The sequence below is a fragment of the Sprattus sprattus genome (assembly GCF_963457725.1).
Source record: "Sprattus sprattus genome assembly, chromosome: 2".
Classification (NCBI taxonomy): domain Eukaryota; kingdom Metazoa; phylum Chordata; class Actinopteri; order Clupeiformes; family Clupeidae; genus Sprattus; species Sprattus sprattus.
In genome coordinates, this window is record NC_137921.1 from 70,325,099 (window position 1) to 70,346,050 (window position 20,952).

A 20,952-nucleotide genomic window follows, 5' to 3' on the forward strand; every position below is an offset into this window, starting at 1 on the left:
ATAATTTGTTTGTGTTTGTGTGTGTGTGTGTGTGTGTGTGTGTGTCTGTGTGTGTGTATTCTTGTGTGTGTGGATGTGTCAGTGATTGAGCATGTGAGTGTGTGTGTGAGTTTGTGTGTCTGTGTGTGTGTATTCTTGTGTGTGTGGATGTGTCAGTGATTGAGCACGTGAGCGTGTGTGTGAGTTTTGTGTGTGAGTTTGTGTGAGTTTGTGTGTGTGTGTGTGTGTCTTTGTGTGTGGATGTGTCAGTGATTGAGCATGTGAGCGTGTGTGTGAGTTTGGGGGTGGAAGGCGTTTGGGGAAACATTTTAGAGTGAAACTCTTGGTGTGAATAAGATCTCCATAACACACAAACCACCCCACACCAATCCAAAGACTTCAGCATGGAACCTTATGAATCCCAGAGAAATAACTACAGAACTAAATCATGTTTCATTGAGTCAAGCCACAGAGGGGAATTGACATTTTCCATCGGCCTTACCAGGCCTACATGCACTTAATTACTGATTCTAAATACAGATGTCTGTGTTATTATTATTATTATTATTAGTAGAAGTAGAAGTAGCACCATTAGTATTACTAGTATTATCATAGAAGTAGTAGCATTAGTAGCAACAGTGGTAGCAGTAGTTTTAAGATAACAATGTTTTTTTAAAAACCATTCCATTATTTTGATTATAATCAATTAAGACTGGAGATGTTTGACTAAATGGAGTTATTTTTATTTCCTCACTGGAAACAAAGCTGATATGCATAGCATAGTCTGAGTCATACCTTTTTTTTCTTTTTTTTTTCAAAAAGACAAAGAAAATGTTCGAATTAGTCATCGTTGCTTTGAGGCAAAAAAGGATCAAAGAGAACGTAAACTGTTAAATGGACGAAAAAGAAAGAGGGAGGCACATCCACGTGAGTGCAGATCAACACGAAGATCCCACTTTGTTCTATAAAATTGCGTAAGGATCCGCTGGCTTAGATTGCACAGATTAGATCGCTTAGCTCTTCGTCACCCTACAGCACCCAGTCACACACCGAGCTGCTGATGCTTACAAATATTAAACCACCTCATACCCTGACCCAGAAAAGCCCAAACGGTTGGCCTATGACCAGTCCCTCCAGCCAGCTGCTGGATAAACTCACCATGACGCATTGGTGACATCCAGAAGCTAATGCCAACTAATGCAAACATAAATGCAGTTCAGATAACTGGACAGCCAACACAGTGACAGTGACAGCCAACACTTATTCACGATGCCACAACGTCACGCAACGTTACATTTAGGAAACCTCAAGAGTCCTGCCCAGCTATCGATATGCGTTACGAACAGCCCTTAACTTACTTTGGTTGTCCCTCGTCTCTTGAGGATGCTGACACACTCCCCCCGTCCGCCACCCAAGGCTTCACAGGTCTCTGAGTCCAGGGCACAGGGGGGAAACATAGTGCAGCATGGGTGCACACTCAGCTCATGGACCCCTGGGGTGGATAGACGAGTGTGGACTCTCGGGGGACAGCAATGGACTGGTTACACATGCCCTCTCATGGGGAGAAGATCAAGTGTGAGAGCCCTGAGTCGGGACCACCCTGCCCGACCCCCAATCCCAACCCCCAACCCGAACCCCCCAGTGGACTGTTATTAATTAACCATGAGATTGACTCCCTGCTCTGCTCTGCTCTGTGAAGTCAGTGCAGTCGATCTACTGAAACATATCATCCAACACTTCTCGCTTCCCCACTGGGGAGCTGGAGGGCGCAGGCTGCTGCTGGAGAAAAAAAAAAAAAAAAAAACATGTCAAAGGGCCCCCGTTGCTATGGCTCTGACACCGCAGTCACTCACTAAGGGCCCCTGGCTGAGCCACCCGAAACAACATGCTAGTTAGTTAGCCACGGTGCCTCTTGGTGTCAAAACATCCACAGGTTTCTCTCTACCTCACCCACCAGGTTCTTGACAGCTAACAAGAGGCAGGGAAAAGTCTAGAAAATCTACAGGAAAAGGAATCCAGGGACAGACATAAATGATGGACTCCCCAGCCTGGGGGAAAGTACTGGGGAAGGTTTGTTCCACAAACTGCTCTCCTGAGAGGCATATTTCAACACTGACTGCGTTACACACTTCCAGCGCGTAATGCATTTTCATTTGCCATTAGCAAGACAACTCTGTGCACACAGTAATGAATTTGACAGAATATAGCCTGTTGGGTATTAGTCCAAATGATGCCCTCCTTTGTCTTACAATAAAAGAGGATGCAAAGTGGCATCTTATAAAAATAGATAAAAATACTGACAGCATCCAACTGTGTCGCTACAAAGATATTTATTCACCAGGAAAGCCCTATTAGAGTAGTTTATGAATAACTCCTTACAAACATCTTGACGTCCTTGGCAGCACATTTTCCGAGAAGCTTTGCTGTTGTAAGGACGTGGGCTTAAAGGGCCTTCTATGGCAAGGAAAACAGTGAGATCTCGAAACCCAAATAAACTAAAATGTCCAGCCAACCCATCAAGGAAACAAATGAAATGAACATAAACTCTGACGTAGCTTCAAAGCTCTTTCCCGACTCAGTCTCAACTCAACCCTTCAGTATCCCCGGCTTCCAAAAAACTTGCGTTAGGCTCGAAACCCGATTTTAACATATCTCTAGGAGGGGCTCGTAGCGATGCCGCTCTCCGTATCATGGCTGGGGTCGCCATGCGCTTGCCAGTGGGCTGATGAAGTCGTGGCCCAGTCGGAGCTGACATGAGAGGTCATCATTATTTTGCGTCCCTCTGCCGATCCGTTTCAGAGGTGAACGTGTGGGGATGAAAGTCCCCCTGCCTGTCAGGCAGACGGCGGTGCCGGGGAGAGTTATGGCTTTAATATTAAGACCGCCGCTTCAATTTGTCCCCCAGCATAAATGAAACGGCACGGCATGATTACTTTTCCCTGCAAGCCGGAGACATTCACTGGCTAGCAGTCACAACGCGTTTAGAAAGGCACTCTGTTAAAACGTGCCACAGCGGAGTGCAAGGTGTGTGTCCACGCTGAAAACGCAGACAGACAATAAGGCTTCCTCAAAGACCCAATCTCCAGCCCAACCAACGAGCGGGGGAAAAGCCCTCCATTCATGATCAACAGAAGCAGACAGCTTCGAATAGCATCAGCCCTGGGGACAGAGAAAGCCTACTTATAACAAAGTGATTCCCTAATCCTGAAGATCTCCCTCCCTGTCTACCTTCTAGAAGAGTGCTGGGGAGGGGGACAGCTATGAGGCTCAATGCAATACTCTGAGCAATATAAATAAATACAACTTTCACACATGGGCTTCACTCAAGTCCATTAAACTCCATGGTCCCTAACACTACATACAACACAAGCAATCTCCATCAAGTCTTTAACTCTTAAGTATTAACACTTAAAAAAACATCTGAACTCTTCTGAATGTCTTCTCTAAGTGCAACAACCCTTTCTCTCTCCTTTTGAGAGAGTGGACGTTTTGCTACAGCTTTATCTCTGACTGTTCTCCTTTCTCCTCCCTTTGTCATTCAATAGACTTTGTGCAACACCCTTTGCCCAACTCCTAGTTGAGGATCTTTTACCTGGATGGTAGGTGGAGACCTCTGCTTGCGCGTGGTGGTGGTGGACAGAGTGGTGGTGGTCTCGATGTAGGTGGTGGACATCTCGGGCGGCATGGAGGTGGTGGTGCGGGTGCCGCCTCGGCCGGAGGGCACGTCGCCCACTAGGCGCACGCTGCCATTTACCTTGATGTTGGCGTGGCCCTCGGCAGCCATGTTGAGCACCTTCAGCCCGTTGTAGTAGAGACCCGACAGCTGGCCCTGGTAGGGCCTCTTGCGGTCATTGCCGCCGATGGAGATGGTGGCTTGGGTGTTGAAGATGGTCAGCTGACGACCTGGAGTGTGGGGTGGGGGGGGGGGGGGCACAGCAGAGAGGAAGGGGAGTGGTCTGAGATGACCTGACCATGCGCTGCAGGATGTGTGTGTGTGTGTGTGTGTGTGTGTGTGTTTTTGTGTGTGGTCAATCAGCTCATTTTGTTACCCTTAAAGTGTTAGTGCTGTCGTTTGCTGCAACACTAACCCCAAAAACAAGACGAGGGGATAGGCAAAGAACAACTGATACCCTTGACTGTGAAAGCCTATCTTATTTGTGATGCACTTTCATGCTTATACATAGGCTGAAATGAATAAAACATTAAGTGTTGCTTTCAAACTAAAAAAAGAAAATGACATGCATTTCGTGTACACAGTCATTTTGTCAAATTCAGAAATCCTAATTAAAAATATGAATTGTGGGATACCCACAACACTGAAGGCTAATTACATCTGTTACACATACAATTACATTACACTGGGCATGAAATGATAAGGGGGGGGGGGGATCTCATCTCATAGACATCAAAGAAAGATCATGTTGATTCATGCATGTAGCTCTGCTAATGGGATTTCAAACTGCCTTTGTGCCTTTCAAAAAAATGTTAAAGGGACTTTATAATCGTCTTAGGAGGTTTAAGCAATGACCTTTAAAATGCATTTTATAATGATATTATTACTAAAGTGCGAACTTTAATGGGAAATTTAACAGGCACACACCAGCCCTCCCTCCCGCCCCTCCTTGCCCATCTACAGTTACACCCCCCCCCCCCCCCCCCCCCCGAGGCTAACTGCTTTAGAGATGGCAGCCAGACAACAGCAGTGTTCCCTGCTTGACACGCACAACACGTGGAGAAGACCCAGTGGAACGTCTTCCTTTGGCTGGGAGTTTAACAACAGCTATCCACTACCTGGCGCTGCAAACACAACCCTGAAGGCTGTGGGTTTGTGAATATTTAACCTTACAACTTAGACATAGGCAGAGAATATTCAGATGCGACTTAAACGCATTTGAAAAAGCCTGTAAGGGTTGGCAGACACTGATTTTTAAAGCTTGAAACAGTGATATATATGTGATTTCATTTTGATAGCACTTATTATGGCAAATATTTATAATAAGTGCAGCACTTCATTTTACATTTTTTATAGCTGTTTTTTTTCCCCCCGAGTTCTGTATAGTCCCTTTAACTGTTCTATCACATAGATGTGGAGAGTGATGGGGGAAAATTCATATTCAATTCATATTCAGTCTAAAATTAATATGAATACAAAACAAAATTCAATGGATGTTCTATTTTAGTTGTCTAGTTTTGAGGCACTTCAAAAGGGGTCTTTTTTCAAACGGTTGGAGGGAACGACATGACAAAAAAAATAAGGAATCAAACAAACGAAAAAATTAAAAAACAATAAATGAAAAAATAAATAAACACTGGAAATCTGGGAAAGCGTTACCTTTCTCATGTAGCCAATCTTCGACAGGCCGGGTATATTTGAACGGGATTTTCTTATTAGCCGTTTGATAGCGCTCAATGTCGCTGTTGCCTTTGAAGTTTAAAAGTTTAAAAAACAGTTTAAAACTGCAGCAGTCACACATCACATTTAGACACTGGTTTAAAAGAGCGTTTAGCAAAGTTTTAAGATGGGTTAGGTCAATTTATGATTATCATTTTGGTTAGGTTCTGTTTGTAACACCACACTGATCCAGGGCACTTGCTCAGAATAAAAACAGGTAAAAACGGATCGAAATGTCATCATCCACAAGCAATACATAAAAATGGCTTAGACTTCAGTATCTCCTACACAGGCACACGGAGACATTTGCAACCTGCAAGAGAGATCAATCAGGTTACACAAAACAACACCATATGTGCTGGAATTTAAAAACCCAGGTTTAGTATCGCCATTCATCTCCCACCTGATAAATAGACGGGGGGCATCGTTAACTAACCAAAGCATGCACCACTGCTGGGCCGAGCGCAGAAATAAATTGGACCTAATTCCAAAGGCACCTCTCCCACTGGACATCATGTGCTCTTACATGTCAAGGGGCCAGGAAACAAGTCGGTCTACGGTGGAAGTGCACAAGGAGAGGAGTAGGAGAGGGAGAAGACAGAGGATGAATGAGGGAGAAAAGGATGGATGGAGGGAAGAGGGGAAGGGGGGAGGACTAAGGGCCCGAGCAGTAGACCTGCAGGGGAATGAGACCTCCGATGACACAGGTTTGGAGGAGGACACTGCATACAGATGAGATCATTACCAAGCCTGGCGAGAGACGAGGGAGGAGAGCGGGGATAGGTAGAGGCCTCAGTGGACCTCACAGGAGCTGCGGAGCCCTACTGAGACCTGGCCTAACATGTCCCAGCATGACTGAAGCGGCAGAATATATTCATCCCTCTCTTCAGGAGATACCACTCTCCTCCCTCACCAGAATATATTCATCCCTCTCTTCAGGAGATACCACTCTCCTCCGTCACCAGAATATATTCATCCCTCTCTTCTCCACGCTCCTCCGTCTGACTGTCATGACCACATCTCTGTCTCTTTGGCTATCTCCTGCCATCTTGACCGCCCTCTTTCTGTTCATTGGTACCTCTCACTCTTTTGTTTTGTACTTTTGCATGCTCTCTCTCTCTCTCTCTCTCTCTCTCTCTCTCTCTCGGTGTCTCGTGCCTGTTCCGTTTCGCTGAAACAACAGCCAGACGAGATGTGACAATTTCAAGGCACATTTGGGGGGAGATCTATCCAACGAGTGTTACATCAAAGAGACTCACAGTACGACTCACGATGGAACGACTCATTTGTTCTGTGTTTAAAAATAATATGCATACAATTTGAAATATTCAAGCGAGTCGACATCCCCATAATGAAGTAATGAAACACGCCAGACTCCATGCTGAGGTGTTGGAACTTTTCCACATGAAGCACAAGATTAAAGCTGATAAAATGGTGTCCTCTTGGGCCTGTGCTGAATTATGAAGGTGCCGGGATGACATGACTTCTCACAAGTGTGAAATTTGCAATGGGGTGGGGGGGGGGGTGAAAGACTTTGACACCGCCTCTGTTCAGTGCCATAAATAAAACATCTTCACGCCCTCGGAGAGGAATGGATGAGGAAAGACTTAAAAAGAGCAAAGAGTAAATGCAGTCAAGTTATGGACCACTGAGTCATGGAACACACTCACGCTTCCACAACCAAGCAAGTAGACAACTATTCAGGCAGGCGACACACACACACACACACATTGGTCTTACATTTGAACATGCCAGCATGTGTATGTGTGTGTGTGTGTGTGTGTGTGTGTGTGTGTGTGTGTGTGTGTGTGTGTGCGTGTGTGTGGGGGGGGGGGGGGTATGTGTGTGTGTGTGTGTGTGTGTGTGTGTGTGTGTGTGTGTGTGTGTACCTATATGTTTTGAAGTACATATGTGTTTTCCCTTTTAAACTCGGGGAAGGAGCTGGTCTTCAAAGCGGTTCAGGTTAGCGCGTGCTGAAAGGCGTGCTGAGGGGCGTGCTGAGAGGCGAGGCGAGCGTGGGCGAGCGGGATGGGGAGGCGGGTGGCAGCGGGTGGCAGCGCGGGCGCCCGGGTTAATAAGAGCCTCGCAGGGCTGAGAGTTCCTTTGATCCACACAGGCTCGGCCGACTCGGGTGCCGCCAGCACAGATCCCCTAGACGGATGGAGGCCGCCGCCTTGCTAGCTCACCCACCCGCCCGCACACACACGCACACACACACACACTCACATAGAGGCAGGGACGGGAACACCCTGAGGTGTAAACACCAGCTCTATGAGATTTAGTTCCCTCTCCCTCTCTCATTCACACTCTCTTTCATTTACTCTCTCTCTCTGTCTCTCTCTCTCACACACATTCTATTTCTCCCTTTTTTACTCTTTCTCTCACTTTCCTTCTCACTCACTCAATGTCTCTCACTTTTCAATCTCTCATGCACTCTCTCTGTCTTCATGAGGTAATCTCACGCGTGTGTGCATCATGTGAGTTTGAACCCTCTGAGGAATCAGAAAGTAATGCATTGCAAGGGGGGCTTTGTTTTCTCTCCAGCACAGTCCACAGAGGCGACATGACAGCAGCCAAAGACACCGCTTGTTGATCCTCTCCAATGAATGGCACACTTACTGTGGTCCGACCATACACACACACAGGAGTGTTTTAGAGGATTTGGGCTTGGTATTACTGTGAGAATGTAACAGACATCTGTATGGTATCAGATCAGTGATTTGGGTAGTGGAAAACAAACAAAATGAGGTCCCACCTCTTCTCATTCACCTGGACAGAGCTCTGAGAATAACACAAGTCTGAGCGTGTTCCCTCAGTGTTGTACGGCAAGGCACACAGTGCTTTGCAAGCGAGCTTGTCTTGTTTCTTTCTCTTCATATTATTATTTTTTTTTTTCACTCCTGTACTCGTCAGGCTGTTTGTATATCTGCTCCATTTTGTCCGCCAGAAGACTATCTGAATAACTGCCCTCTGATGGTGCCATTATAGTCCAAACAAACACTGGCACCGCGTCAGACGCCGCTCTTTAGAGTGTCGGAGCCACGCAGTGGGAGGGCGCGTCAGTGCAGGCTGAACGCACACGGAGAGTCCAGGGGAAGCAGAGGCGATGTAGTCATGATAAACATGCAGGGCCCTCGCAGCGTGACCTCGGCGCATAGCAACAGCCCCTCTCCCACCCCGGCACTAGGGCGAGACGGGGGTGAAATTACAGCGTTTCTTCTTGCGCTTTTGGTTTCGCTCCTGAAAATAATCTCTCTGATGCGCAGCCAGTGGCTATCGGGGCGGGCGTTCCTGACTCGTCCTGTCCGAAGATCTCAGAGGTCATCCACACCTCGGGTGGTAGGTTGAATCGGAAACCTTTGCATTGGACGAGCTCGCGGTGCTATCATCTCAGAAGCGGCAGGGGACATCCATCACTCCCCCTGCGGCGGTGACGGCGATGGTTATGGAGAATGCACCGGCAGGCAGAAGATGAAGCCCAGGGCACTGGCATTCTGAAGCTTATCTCCATCTCCATGTTGAGACACTCGTAAGCGTGGGAGATGGTGTTTCCGATAAGGGCAATTGTGTTTGGCCGCTGGGGGAACGAAGCTATTTATTGCTCTCTCTGGGAACAATCAGCACATTTTCATTTTATTCTTTTTTTTTGTGGCTATTGTTGTTTGGGTCTTGTTTGGTGTCCCGGCTGGCAACACACAAGGTCATGGCTGATAATGTTGGCTGACAAGGGGGTGTGTCAAGGTGCTGGGTGTTTACTGAGTGTATATATGTGTGTGTGTGTGTGTGTGTGTGAGAGAGAGAGCAAGAGAAAGAAAGAGAGGAGAGAGAGTAAGTGAGTGAGTGAGTGTTTATCAGTTCCGGTCACAGCCTCAACATGTCCTGTCCAGGCACACTGATTAGACCAGGAGATAGCAGAGTGACACAGCTCTGCAGTGTGTGATCTGTTCCCCCATTTTCCGCCCGGATAAAGTCGAGGGAGACATTTTGTCTCAATCCCCCCACCTCAACCCACCCTGACCCCATTCTCCTCTCTCTCCCCTTGATTCCTCATCAGCATCTGAGTGTCCACATGTGTTCTCCGTAGATACTGAGGGAGGAGACACACTTTTTTTTTCCAGTGCCCGAGGGGGGATGGCTTGCTTCTCCATACCGATTGATTCTTGAGTAAAGCGATGCCCGCTACTGGCAGGTCTACAGAGAGAATACAGTTGTGTGGTTCCACACACACACACACACACACTGCTGTCAAAGCGGCAGCAAGAAAAGCCAATGCGCCAGGTTGACGGAGAACTCCCAGCATCCACTGGCTTGGCCCAGGGTTGGGCTCAAATGGCCACACACACACACACGCACACACACACACACCAGGCCAGGGTTGGGCTCAAATGGCCACCACACACACACCACACACACACACACACACACACACACACACACACACACACACACACACACACACACACACACACACACACCAGGCCAGGGTTGGGCTCAAATGGCCACACACACACACACAACACACACACACACACAGCACACACACACACACACACACACACACACACACACACACACACACACACACACCAGGCCAGGGTTGGGCTCAAATGGCCACAGACACCCGCGGAGGCCTGTACTCGTTCAAACCGGAGCCGTGCTTAACTTGGACCCCCCCCGCCCCCCCCCCCCCCCCCCCCCGCCCCATCCCAGACAATAGAATCAGTGAGATTAAGATGCAGGATTTTCAAATAAGCTCAGTGGCTCTGACAATGCTAGCTGGGGGCATAAGAGGCCGTGCTGGACAGAGCATGGGCAAATACTGAATTATATAATCACTTAGAAACAGAGCGCCAATGATAATGAAAGGTCTTTCTATGCTGACTACTATTATCCTAAAATAGCACAGCTTAAATTTTGAAGAAATACAATTTGTGTGTGTGTGTCCGTGTGTGTCCGTGTGTGTGTGTGTGTGTGTGTGTGTGTGTGTGTGTGTGTTTGTATGGGGGGATAACAGCACAAAGCTTGGCCTTGTAAATCGTAGAATCTCAGACACATCATGTGACATAGAAGAGTATGTCAAATGGATTCAATTCAAACACAGTAAAGACCTTCAGAAGTGTGAAAAGGTTTGGGGAATGAGAAACAGAGAGAAAGAGGGGGAATGAGAGCGGAGTTGAAAGAAAATAGTTAGAAAGAGAAGATGGAATGAGAAAAATGAGGAATGAGCATGAACAAAAAACAGTGTTAGAGAAAAAGGAAGGGAAGGAGGATACAAGAAAGAGAGGGAGGGAGAGAGAGAGAGAGAGAGAGAGAAAGGACAGAGCGAAGGATAAGGCAGGGTACATTGCAGCACGGGTGAGTGGGCCTGAAAAGAACATGCAGCTCTCCTCTCCTCTCCTGGCTTCTTAAACTCCCCATCTCTCCGGCTCCCGCCCCTCATGAGGCGTTCAGCTGTACGGGAGCATCTTTGACACTAACCCCGATCAGTGCTGTCACTGCAGACACAGAAGCGCCCAACATTCCCGGGGAATAAATATCTGTCTGCTTGGATTAAACAAGAGAGGGGTAGAGAAGAAAAAAAGAAGTCAGAGGCGCAGTTTGCATACACAACAAACGCAAACAGCGTTGGGGAATGTTATTTGCAATCATATGCTATTTGCACAGGTCACTGACTGACGAATCACAAAGCCCTAGCAGATCCAGCTTTCCCCCACTCCATGGGCGCCTGTACAGAGAGTGAAGGTGAGAAAGATGTGGTCTGTGAGGGTGTTTATCGAGCGTCCATTGGGGTGGATAGCCCAAGCTCTGATGCTAAGAATCTCAAGTGCTGTTCAGATCAATGAGTCCTGCGCCTTAACCCGCAATTACTCAAGAGATGACAAAGCCTGGAGCAGGAGGGGTCCCAAAATCAATAATTGTCAAATTACAACCAATTGAACGCCCACAAATTACCAGCGGTGCCAGGAACAAAAAAACGGAGAATTACCAAATACGCAATTTCTGTCGAGCCGTTTGGCATTTCAATGGAACCAAAAAAGAACGTAAATGTCAGGGACGATTCACAAATTAAATCAATGGGGAAAAAGCCCCACACCCCCCTGGTTCGAAGGGCTCGCAGTATGCTATCCTTTTACCGGCCACTGAATCATCCTCTCTAAACAATAGTGGTGACTTCACACTTGGACATCGATTTGGGTTGGCAATGGAGAGAGAGGGATCAATGGATTGAATACTGCTGTGAGCTGTAGGTAATGCTTACACCTCTTAGTGTTAATGGTTCAACCGCAATTTAAAGGCACTGGATTGGAAGGTGTTCTTAGGTGAGCAGGTCAACTGATGTTGAGGTGAAGTCCAGAAGAAAATAGTACATTCAGTGGCTGTGTGCTAATCCATACAGAAAGTCGGAGAGGGAGAACGCAGGGAATTCAAAAAACGAATGCTGACTGCATAGTTCTTAAGAACAATCGATCAAACTATTTAAAAATGTCCTTCATTTTATGAAACAGCAAATTGCACACAAAAAAACAACAAAAAAAACACTGCTCTGAGACAAAGCAATGACTGAACTTGCTGTGAACTCAGAGGGGGGGGGGGGGGAGGGTAATATAAGTGCTTGGCTTGGAGCCTTTTCTTTCAAAACCAATTCTGCTCCATGCAGGGCTGAGAACACAGGCCAGGTAGGGTCAGCTCTGGGTTGTTGTGAGGGGGACAAGTCAGAGACTGGACTAAATGCTCTATGACCAGTCTTTATCTTCAGGTCAAACAAATGAAGCCATACACTATCCCAGCCAATCCACATGTTTCTTCGGGAGCACGGAAGGAAGGGGGTAATTTGATTGGCTCAAGAGCTCAAATATCAACAACCTTCAACCAGAATTAGCCAGACTCTACCTTTAAGGAGGCTATCGATTTGTGGATGACCCATGGCCACTCGCGAGCCTGGAATGCTCCTTCAGCGTCATGAGAGGCTCCAGAATTGCTCTCCACACCTGTCTCTTGTGGGGCTCCACGTCAGCCATTTTGAGTCAAGCTGCCAGAGTGTCTTGCCCAGTGGAAGAGAGTGAGTAAGAGGCAGACGAGAGGCTCTCCTGGCAGCCTCTAATTGAAGGAGAAGTGCAGGGGTCAGACGCTCCACAGAGGGGAGGAAGCCGAACACAGACATCAAAGGGGAGGACAGCCAACCTAAATTAATTGGGTGTGAAGCGCACTGGAGGATACATTTCTCGTTTGTCTATTTTTCCCCTTTTTATTCCCCCCCCCCCTACCGCCTTGACTGGATAGGCAGGCGAGGGGGTGGTGGGTTTAGCTGAACAGGCCGAAGTTCCAGATAAAGGGACTGGTCTTTGCTTCCAAACGGAAGTCAGTCCAGACTTGATGAAGCCATTTGTATGCAGCCTTTGGCACTTACCTAGTCCCAGCTGAGCTGGAAGGGAGAGAGGGAGAGAGGGACAGAGAGAGAGAGAGGAAGAGAGAGAGAGAGAGAGAGAGAGATATGGATGGGAGGGGAGGGGAGGGTGAGGGGAGGGTGAGCAGACAGGTGGGCTGGTGCTCCCGTGTCCCTGGGCAGGTTGCCCTCCGTCAGCTCAGAGCGCTTGAGCCAGGACGAGAGTTAGGCGTACCCTCAGGTACCCTTCACGGTGCCCTAAAAAAAGGTGGACAGATGTCCCAGCCCAAACGGCACAGACAAAGGCACCGCCCTGGCCTGCTTTCACACGAACCAGCCAGGTGTCCTGTCTCGATTGGACGACTTCACACGTGCGCAGGGAACAGTTAAAACGCCAGCATGTGACACAATTCTTTACATTAACTGGAGCTTACTTTCAACATCTTCTTACTTTATGTTCACTTGTGACCATTGTACACATTTGACCTTGACAGGCAAAGAGATATAAGGAGGAAACTCATCCTGAATGGGTTAAGAAACCATATTTTTATGTGTCTTGGTAGCCCTATTTCTATAGCACCGAGAGAGACAGAGGGAAGAAAAGGAAGGATGGTATAATGATAACATCTGTTTCTTCTTCTGCAAACAAGGAGGCCTTCAGAATGTACAGATGGTCCGTTATTGGCCAGGGGGAGATAATAACGCTAATAACGCGATGTGGAAACGAACGCACAACTCAGGCTACGTTCCCTGACCACCACACCAACTCTGAGCACACGATATCAAGTGAGAGAGGCGCTCTTTTGGAACATCACACCCACAGACCCGGGCGCCACACACCGTGTCTCTCTCTACCTGATGGGAAGTGCTCGTTGATCGGCCAGTTGTCCACCTGCAGTGTGGCGTTGCCTCCATTCCTGGTGAAGCGCACCAGATGGTACTTCCCGTCGTTCACCGTGGCGGACGGCTCCTTCACGCTGATGTCCACGGTGCCGATGTTGAACGTGACGCCCACCTTGCCATCCTCCTGAAACAGGGTACAAAAAAAAAGAATGTGTTACTTAAAACACACACATCCGCACTCACACGCACACAAACTCCATTTAATACCAGCTACATTGGCAGTCAGGAACTTTTTTCCAATTCCCTAAACATTTCTAATTGACCATTGCTGTACTTCCCACACATTTCTTTTCCACACTTCTTCACAGGTTTCAAAGGAAGGCCATCCAGGAAGAGCCGGAGATGGGTCCGCGTTGAATTATTCAATGTCATTCCATAAAAATACACGGGCAGCATATAAAGAAATGTAGGGCACTGATGTAACGTGGCCAAGGAGGCTTTCGAGAGGAGAGGAGCAATGGTGAGCGCGTGGACAGATGCGTGGTCGATTCCATCTATGTTTAATTCAGAGCCATTAAAGGGTATTAGTGCAAGACAGGGGGAGAGAGAAAATAAGATAGGGCCCCCCCCCCACCCCCAACTTCCTTGGTGTTCACGCATTTCATACCCTGCGTCCTGACCATGCTGCATTAACTTCTGCTTGGATAATGAAACACCCACACACACACAAATACACACACACACACACACACACACACACACACACACACACACACACACACACACATTTCAGAGAAATGTTTGAAAAAATAGATACATACAAAACAGAAGCGTGAGCAATGATTTGGGGCGATTCATTCTTTTCCTCTCTCTCCTTCTCTCATGCCATTTGCTTTAATCCCCTCTGGGAAGCTGGGCTAGTATAATTACCTGCTTTAAAAGGATAGAGTGGAGGGGTAATTTGTCATCAAGAGCATGCAGATTCACTATGCTAGAATGTTCCACAAATCAATCCACTCCTCCTCCATGCCTTTGTCATCCCCCCCCTCCCTTCCCTTTCATTCCCTATCATATGTGTACCCCCCCCTTCTCTTTTAGACAGCAGCAGCCCCTGTGAAACATCACACACACCTGTAAACAATTCTGTTGCTCTTTAATCACGACCCATATACAGCCAAATCCAACAGAAGGGAAACACATTTACAGTTTGCTGTACAGACCTCTATTGGTAATATACAATAAAATAAGACAAAAAAGGACACAAGAAAGATGGAAGATAGTAACCAAATGGGAATACAGCAAACATATGAAGAAAACACTGCACCTATACAGCCTTAGAGAAGGGACCCAGCAGAGCTCCTCTCTGATCTGTGGAGCCAGTAAACCCTGTCTGATTACGGTCACAATGAACCATGATAGCACTGGGAGTTCCACTCGTCCCCATGGAGGGACACTGAGGGTACCTTCCCCCCTCCTCCTCCTCCTCCTCCTCCTCCACCTCCCCTCCTCCTCCACCCCCACCCTCCTCTCCTCCTCCTCCTCCTCCTCCTCCACCCCCTCCTCCTCCTCCTCCTCCTCCTCCTCCTCCTACTATAGTAATTGCCAATAGTATGTGCAGATGCTCCCCACCGAAGAGATAGAAAGGCGATGATAACAGACTGCTGTCGGTCCGTGTAGTGCAGCGCCTTTGGGAATTGCTGGAACCTTCCTGTAGCCAAGGACAGCTCCTCAGGGTTTATAAACATCCCCCTTTCTTGGGCTTTGTCTGTGACTGTCTATCTTCCCCCTTTATCTTTTTCTTTCTTTCTGTTTCTATCTATCCCGGTGTGCCATGTTCTCTCTATATCTACTTTCTCTTTTTTATTTGTCTAGATTCTTCCACCCTTTCATCACCCATCACTCCTCCCTATGTCTGCTTTATTTCTCTCCTTCCATCCCTCTCTCTCTCTCTCTCTCTCTCTCTCTCTCACTCTCTAGGCATCCATCTTAGCGCTGTCACTGCTGCAGAGGTGATTGGCATTTCCAATTACACTTCATTGGTCCAGGGGCCACGAGGCACGCTAGCACTTCATTGTCTTCGCCAGTACGAAAAAACCTGTGAGATCAGAATATTCAAAGTCACCAGCGAACGCTGCTTTTATTTTTTTTAATAACCCGTCACACGAGAAAAACAACGGTCACATCTTTCATGACACGCCACATTATTTTGTTGTCAATACACGTCAGAAAGCATGATATTACCCAGATATGACGAGGAACTAGTAAGTTGCTATTTGTAGGTCCCTAGCAGAAAAAAAACTAAGACCCTGTGTAGTACACAGTGTTGCACAGCAGGGCGCACATGCACCAGTTTATTGTTGAGTATTTCTTTAAAAGATATGGAAATGGGAGCGTTTGGTTGGCGGTGCTTCCCTGCCGAGAGAAGGGTAGGAGTTTGGGTGTGAAGGGGGGCGGGTTGTGATGTTGGTGTGTGTGTGTGTGTGTGTGTGTGTGTGGATGTGTGTGTGTGGATGTGTGTGTGTGTGTGTGTGTGTGTGTGTGTGTGTGTGTGTGTGGTGTGTGTGTGTGTGTGTGTGTGGATGTGTGTGTGTGTGTGTGTGTGTGGGTGGTGATGGTGGCGAGGGAGGGTTATGGAACTGTGATAAAAAGTAATTTGAGTTTCAGCGCTGCGAAGAGTCTAAGCCTGCAGGAGGGTTCCATTGTTCCCCACATGATGCGCTCCCTGACACCAGTAATAAGCTCGGCGATTCAATCCTGACCCGATCAATGCCTCCAACACAAAGACAGCCCCAGGCAACAAATCACTCACAGGGCCCCTGGCCTTCCCACAAGCCCTAGCACAAGGCAGAAACATCACAGGGAAGACCACTTGTCAAACCAGCCCCATCACCATACGCACCCAATCGCACATACAATACAACACACCCCAGACATGAGACAAAAGGGTGGTTTGACAGGTCCCTGGACGAACCTTATAGAGCTCCAAGATGAGGGGCTGAGGTAAAGCCAGCCTCTTACTTGCTGGATGGAGACGGTTATCTATGTATCTGATCAGGACGGAAGCGAACGCCTTTAAACAATTGATCTGTCAAGCAAGGAAGAACAAAAAGAAAGGGAACATGATTCCACTCATCAGATACGCGTCTGAAAGTGAATACATCCTCACGGGGCCATCAGGAGAGAGGTATCATATCCTACACACACCACAAATCCACTAGGACTCCGATACGGTGGGGCGAAAATAGCTTCAGAGGTTGACACCAAATGACTGCGAAGTCCCCTCTCAGCCAGCGGATCCCGTATCGCATCGCCACATTATGCTTGTATAGATTACATAGCCTCTGACTCCATATCTAAATTTAGTTCCCTGATGGGGGGCTCATGAATGGGGCATCCAGGCAACGCCATGGAGGCGGAATCGACTGGAAAGATGAACAATAGCGCCATCAGCCCCCAACCCCCCCCCCCCATCAACACCACCACCCACACGCCATGTAACGACTAGAACGCGACGCCTCCAACACCATCCAATCTATTGGGGCCATAAGTGAGGCTGATACTTGGCGAATGGCAGGAACATTTGTAGCTCTTTGTAGACCGCAGGGTTCCTATCATTAGGAGAAGCGATTGCTCTGCCATCGGCCCTCTGCTCACCTATAATTCCAGCATTAATAAAACAGCAGGCGCGGAATGAGAAGGGGGGGCAGGGGGGGGGGCACCTTCATGTGTCTGTTGGAACGAATATGCACTCCAAATACCAGGGAAATAAGCACTGCTTTCTAAAAAGCCTGCCATGCTCCGGTCTGCCACAATTACACAGGTTGTGTGCTTGTGTATGTGTGTGCTTGTGTATGTGTGTTCCTGTGTGTCCGTGTGTGTGTGTGTGCTTGAATATATGTGTGTTCCTGTGTGTCCGTGTGTGTGTGTGTGTCAGGCTTGCGTAACAATACAAATATGTCTCGTACGTATGTAAGCATTAGCGTGCTGAGTTCAGGTAAATGCGACACACGAGTGTTGTCAAAAACCATCGCGATTGAGGATAGGATTAATTGTTTGTGAAAAGTCCTTCTCACTGGGAGTTGTTTTGATTTATCCAATTACACAATAACAAGGCAAGCCTTCACAAGAGGGGCATCATGAACTGGAGTTTTTTCCCCCCATAAACCTTCATCATTCTAGCTTATCTACCACCTCATACACCACGGGACCACTATACTGCAATTTCAAAGTAACTAGTAAATGTATCACAAGAGACAATATATCAGCCTCATAAAATGCAATACATAATCAAAAAGGCTCGACTATGGAATGCATCCTCAAGTGAACACAAATGCTAGGCTCATAACATTAACCCAGCCGACGCACCAAACCATGTCCCTCAAGGCTTATGCTGAACGGTGAGTTACACCACACACCCCTCACCACACCACACACCACACACCCCTCACCACACCACACACCCCTCACCATACACAGTCTCCAGGACATCTTCCTTCCCAGAGAGTAGGTGTGCTATTAAGACAAGAACCAAATGGCCCTTTACCTAATGCTAGATAATTGAAGTCCATTACTGAGTTTGTTAATGTTCAGGTCTGCCTGTCAATGTTAGCCTCTAACCCTCTATGACTCGCTCACACACTCTCTCTCTCCCTCCGTCTCTCTCTCTCTCACACACACATACACACAAACACACACACACACACAAAGAGGGAATTGGTGCATATTAAATTCAGGTGTATGCGGCACAACGGAAAGTAATGGCTTAGTCTCCCACGCTCTGCTCAATGTCAACCGCCACAGCGGCACTCTGATCCTCCTTGTGATCGCGCCGGGTCACGCCCGATCAATTATTTATCCGCCATTTCCTCTTGTCCGCTCACGTTCAAACCGATTTCCATAGACTTTGACAAGGGGAGTTGGGGTTTTTTGTGAAGACAATTTATCAGTAGTGGTATCACATCCCCAGCGTCCAATGAGAGCTTAGCTTACATCTTCCCTTCCTCCCCCTCTCCCACCACACAGTAGAAGAGGATGTTCATTGTCAAACACATCACAGTGCTTTGTTTATGCCATTGATTTCATTCAAGGCACCTCTGCCCCTGGTGAGCTAGCCCTCAACTAATAAGCAACCTGACTCGCTTCCATCGGCCCTTTGAAGTCAGTTCGAGCTTGCCCACACACAAACGCTCACTACACACTCACACACACAAACATAACAAGAAATAAAAAAAATAATCAAATTATATACAGTGCTTATATAAGGGTCCATTGATGGAAGCATGAATTTTACATGACCACAAATCACAAAAGGCATCCGACATTTAGTTTTAGTGTTTTCTTTTTTTCTTCTTTTTTTTTTGACAGAATAATTTGCTTCACTCTGGAATGATAAAGAGTTAAACAACAAGGAGCTGGTTATCTCCACAAACATGCAATATAACAATGCTAAGCTGTGATGAATGCCCGGGTTCGTAGTGTCCCGTTAAATTGCCTTTCCTGTGCACCGGGGGAGGACTGCGGTCCTGATTTCAGACAGCATAATTTGGAATCCCTGCACCACCACAAAACCATAGCAATCCAGCCCCAGTAATGACTTGTTCTGTAGCGTGCTTGGCTCTGCTGATAGAGCTGTTGTTTCTGACTGCTGTAATTGGGTTTGAACTGGCACAAAGCAGATACCAGCATCGTGTCAAAAAAAGGAAATAACATACGGACATGGACGGAAAAAATGAGACACCAGTTTCTCATAATTGCATAGGTAGGCCAAACAGCGTTGCCATAAATGACCAGTGAGGTCGGTTCATTAAACATGAATACGCAAAGTGTGCTGATAAAGTCTGATTAACAAAAAAATTGCGGCAAGGATTTAACTTGTCACTCCAATCCATCATGTCTATGGTGAACCCACCACATCCACTGGGCTTCCACATGGGGCTGGTCTGGGTCATTAAAAAAGCAAAGAAGAAAAAAATAGAAAGAAAGAAAGAAAGAAGGAAAAAGCCAAATGGGATATGCACTCAGTGGAATCCAGTGCTGTGAAAGTCCATTAGCGACTCGCCTAATGAAATTGAAACAGCTTGGTAATCAAATTGGAATCTGTTTGGCAGATATTTAATTTAATGTGCTGGTGAATTCGAGCAATTTCAGAGTGCAGGTTTTAAAATGTGCTGTATTAATCAACCAGGCCACGTCCCCTTCTCTATGTCTTAATGAAGAGAAACAATTCACATAAAGCATTTAAAAAGCAAAAAGAGCAATGTTTCTACACCCAAAACAGTGTCCCCTTTTCTATTAAGTCCAATGTCCTGTGCTACTCAGTATAAATGAAGAAACTTGGAACAAATTTGAACGAGGAAGGGAGAGCTAGGAGTCCTTTGCGTTTCCAGAACAAAGGCATTGAAATGATGGCTGAAACGATGTAAGCTGAAAAACCATAACTTCATGGATGACCTTCCCTTTCATGCTCCCAGAAAAAAAAAAGACGAGCTAAGGTTATGTAAGAGGAATGGCTTGTCACACAAAATGAGCCTTCAAGGAACATTGATGAGGAACGTATAGCTCCAAGCAAGGGTACATGATATTTCACATCTCCGTTTGAAATTTTAATTTTTTTCCCCCTGCCCTACTACGATTCCTTTTGTTTCAGAATAGCGCAGAAGCACAACTCCCTTTGTTGATGGGGAGAGAAAATGTGTTTGGGTTACATTTCAGGGCAGACGCTCGACATTTACCTCTGTGATCATTGGAAGGTTGCACACTAGTGCATGACAGCATGAGCTGGCACATAAACAACCATAGGAGACCAGAGCTTGAGCTAGATACCACAATGGTCCTTCAAAGTAATTAACTTCACCACCAACTCTCCATCTCCAGTCCTTCACAAATGGAGCCAAGTGGCGCTCGGATGTACTCCGCTTTGAACATCAAGAGCCATGTGGATTCTCACACACACCCAGGAAGAGGCACCGACCCATCTGCTCATCCACTGTTTCAGCCCCCCCCCCCCCCCCCACCTACGAAAAAAGAAAGCAATGCAGGAATGCGACAAACAATGGTGCCCTTTGCAGTCCTCGGCTTGTACAGGAGAGAGAACGAGAGAGAAAGAGCGATTGAGAAAGAAACACACACACACACACACACACACACACAGAAACCTAGCTCTCTGCCAGCCTAAAGGAAAAAAATAAATGACTACAAACTCGACAAAAGCGGCTAAGCCTTAGTGGCCAGAGAGAAGCACCACCGTGCCAGGTGAGTGGCTAAATCCGGCAGTGCGGCGTAAGGGCGTTTGAAGAATGGGCAGCGTGAGCTTAGAGAGACATCAGAGGAGGCATCAATGGGGTGATGGAGGCCT

General features: G+C 47.2%; 1 protein-coding gene across 1 annotated transcript in view; it reads right to left on the reverse strand.

Annotated features, from left to right (window-relative positions):
- nrxn3b (neurexin 3b) overlaps positions 1-20,952 on the reverse strand; it is a gene marked incomplete at both ends in the record, with an annotated part of 235,846 nt that overhangs the window by 21,820 nt on the left and 193,074 nt on the right. The window contains 3 exons of the mRNA XM_080831883.1: positions 3,572-3,882; positions 5,312-5,401; positions 13,611-13,782. Of these exons, the coding sequence (XP_080688009.1) occupies positions 3,572-3,882; positions 5,312-5,401; positions 13,611-13,782 (573 nt within the window). The remainder of the gene's footprint in view (positions 1-3,571; positions 3,883-5,311; positions 5,402-13,610; positions 13,783-20,952) is intronic.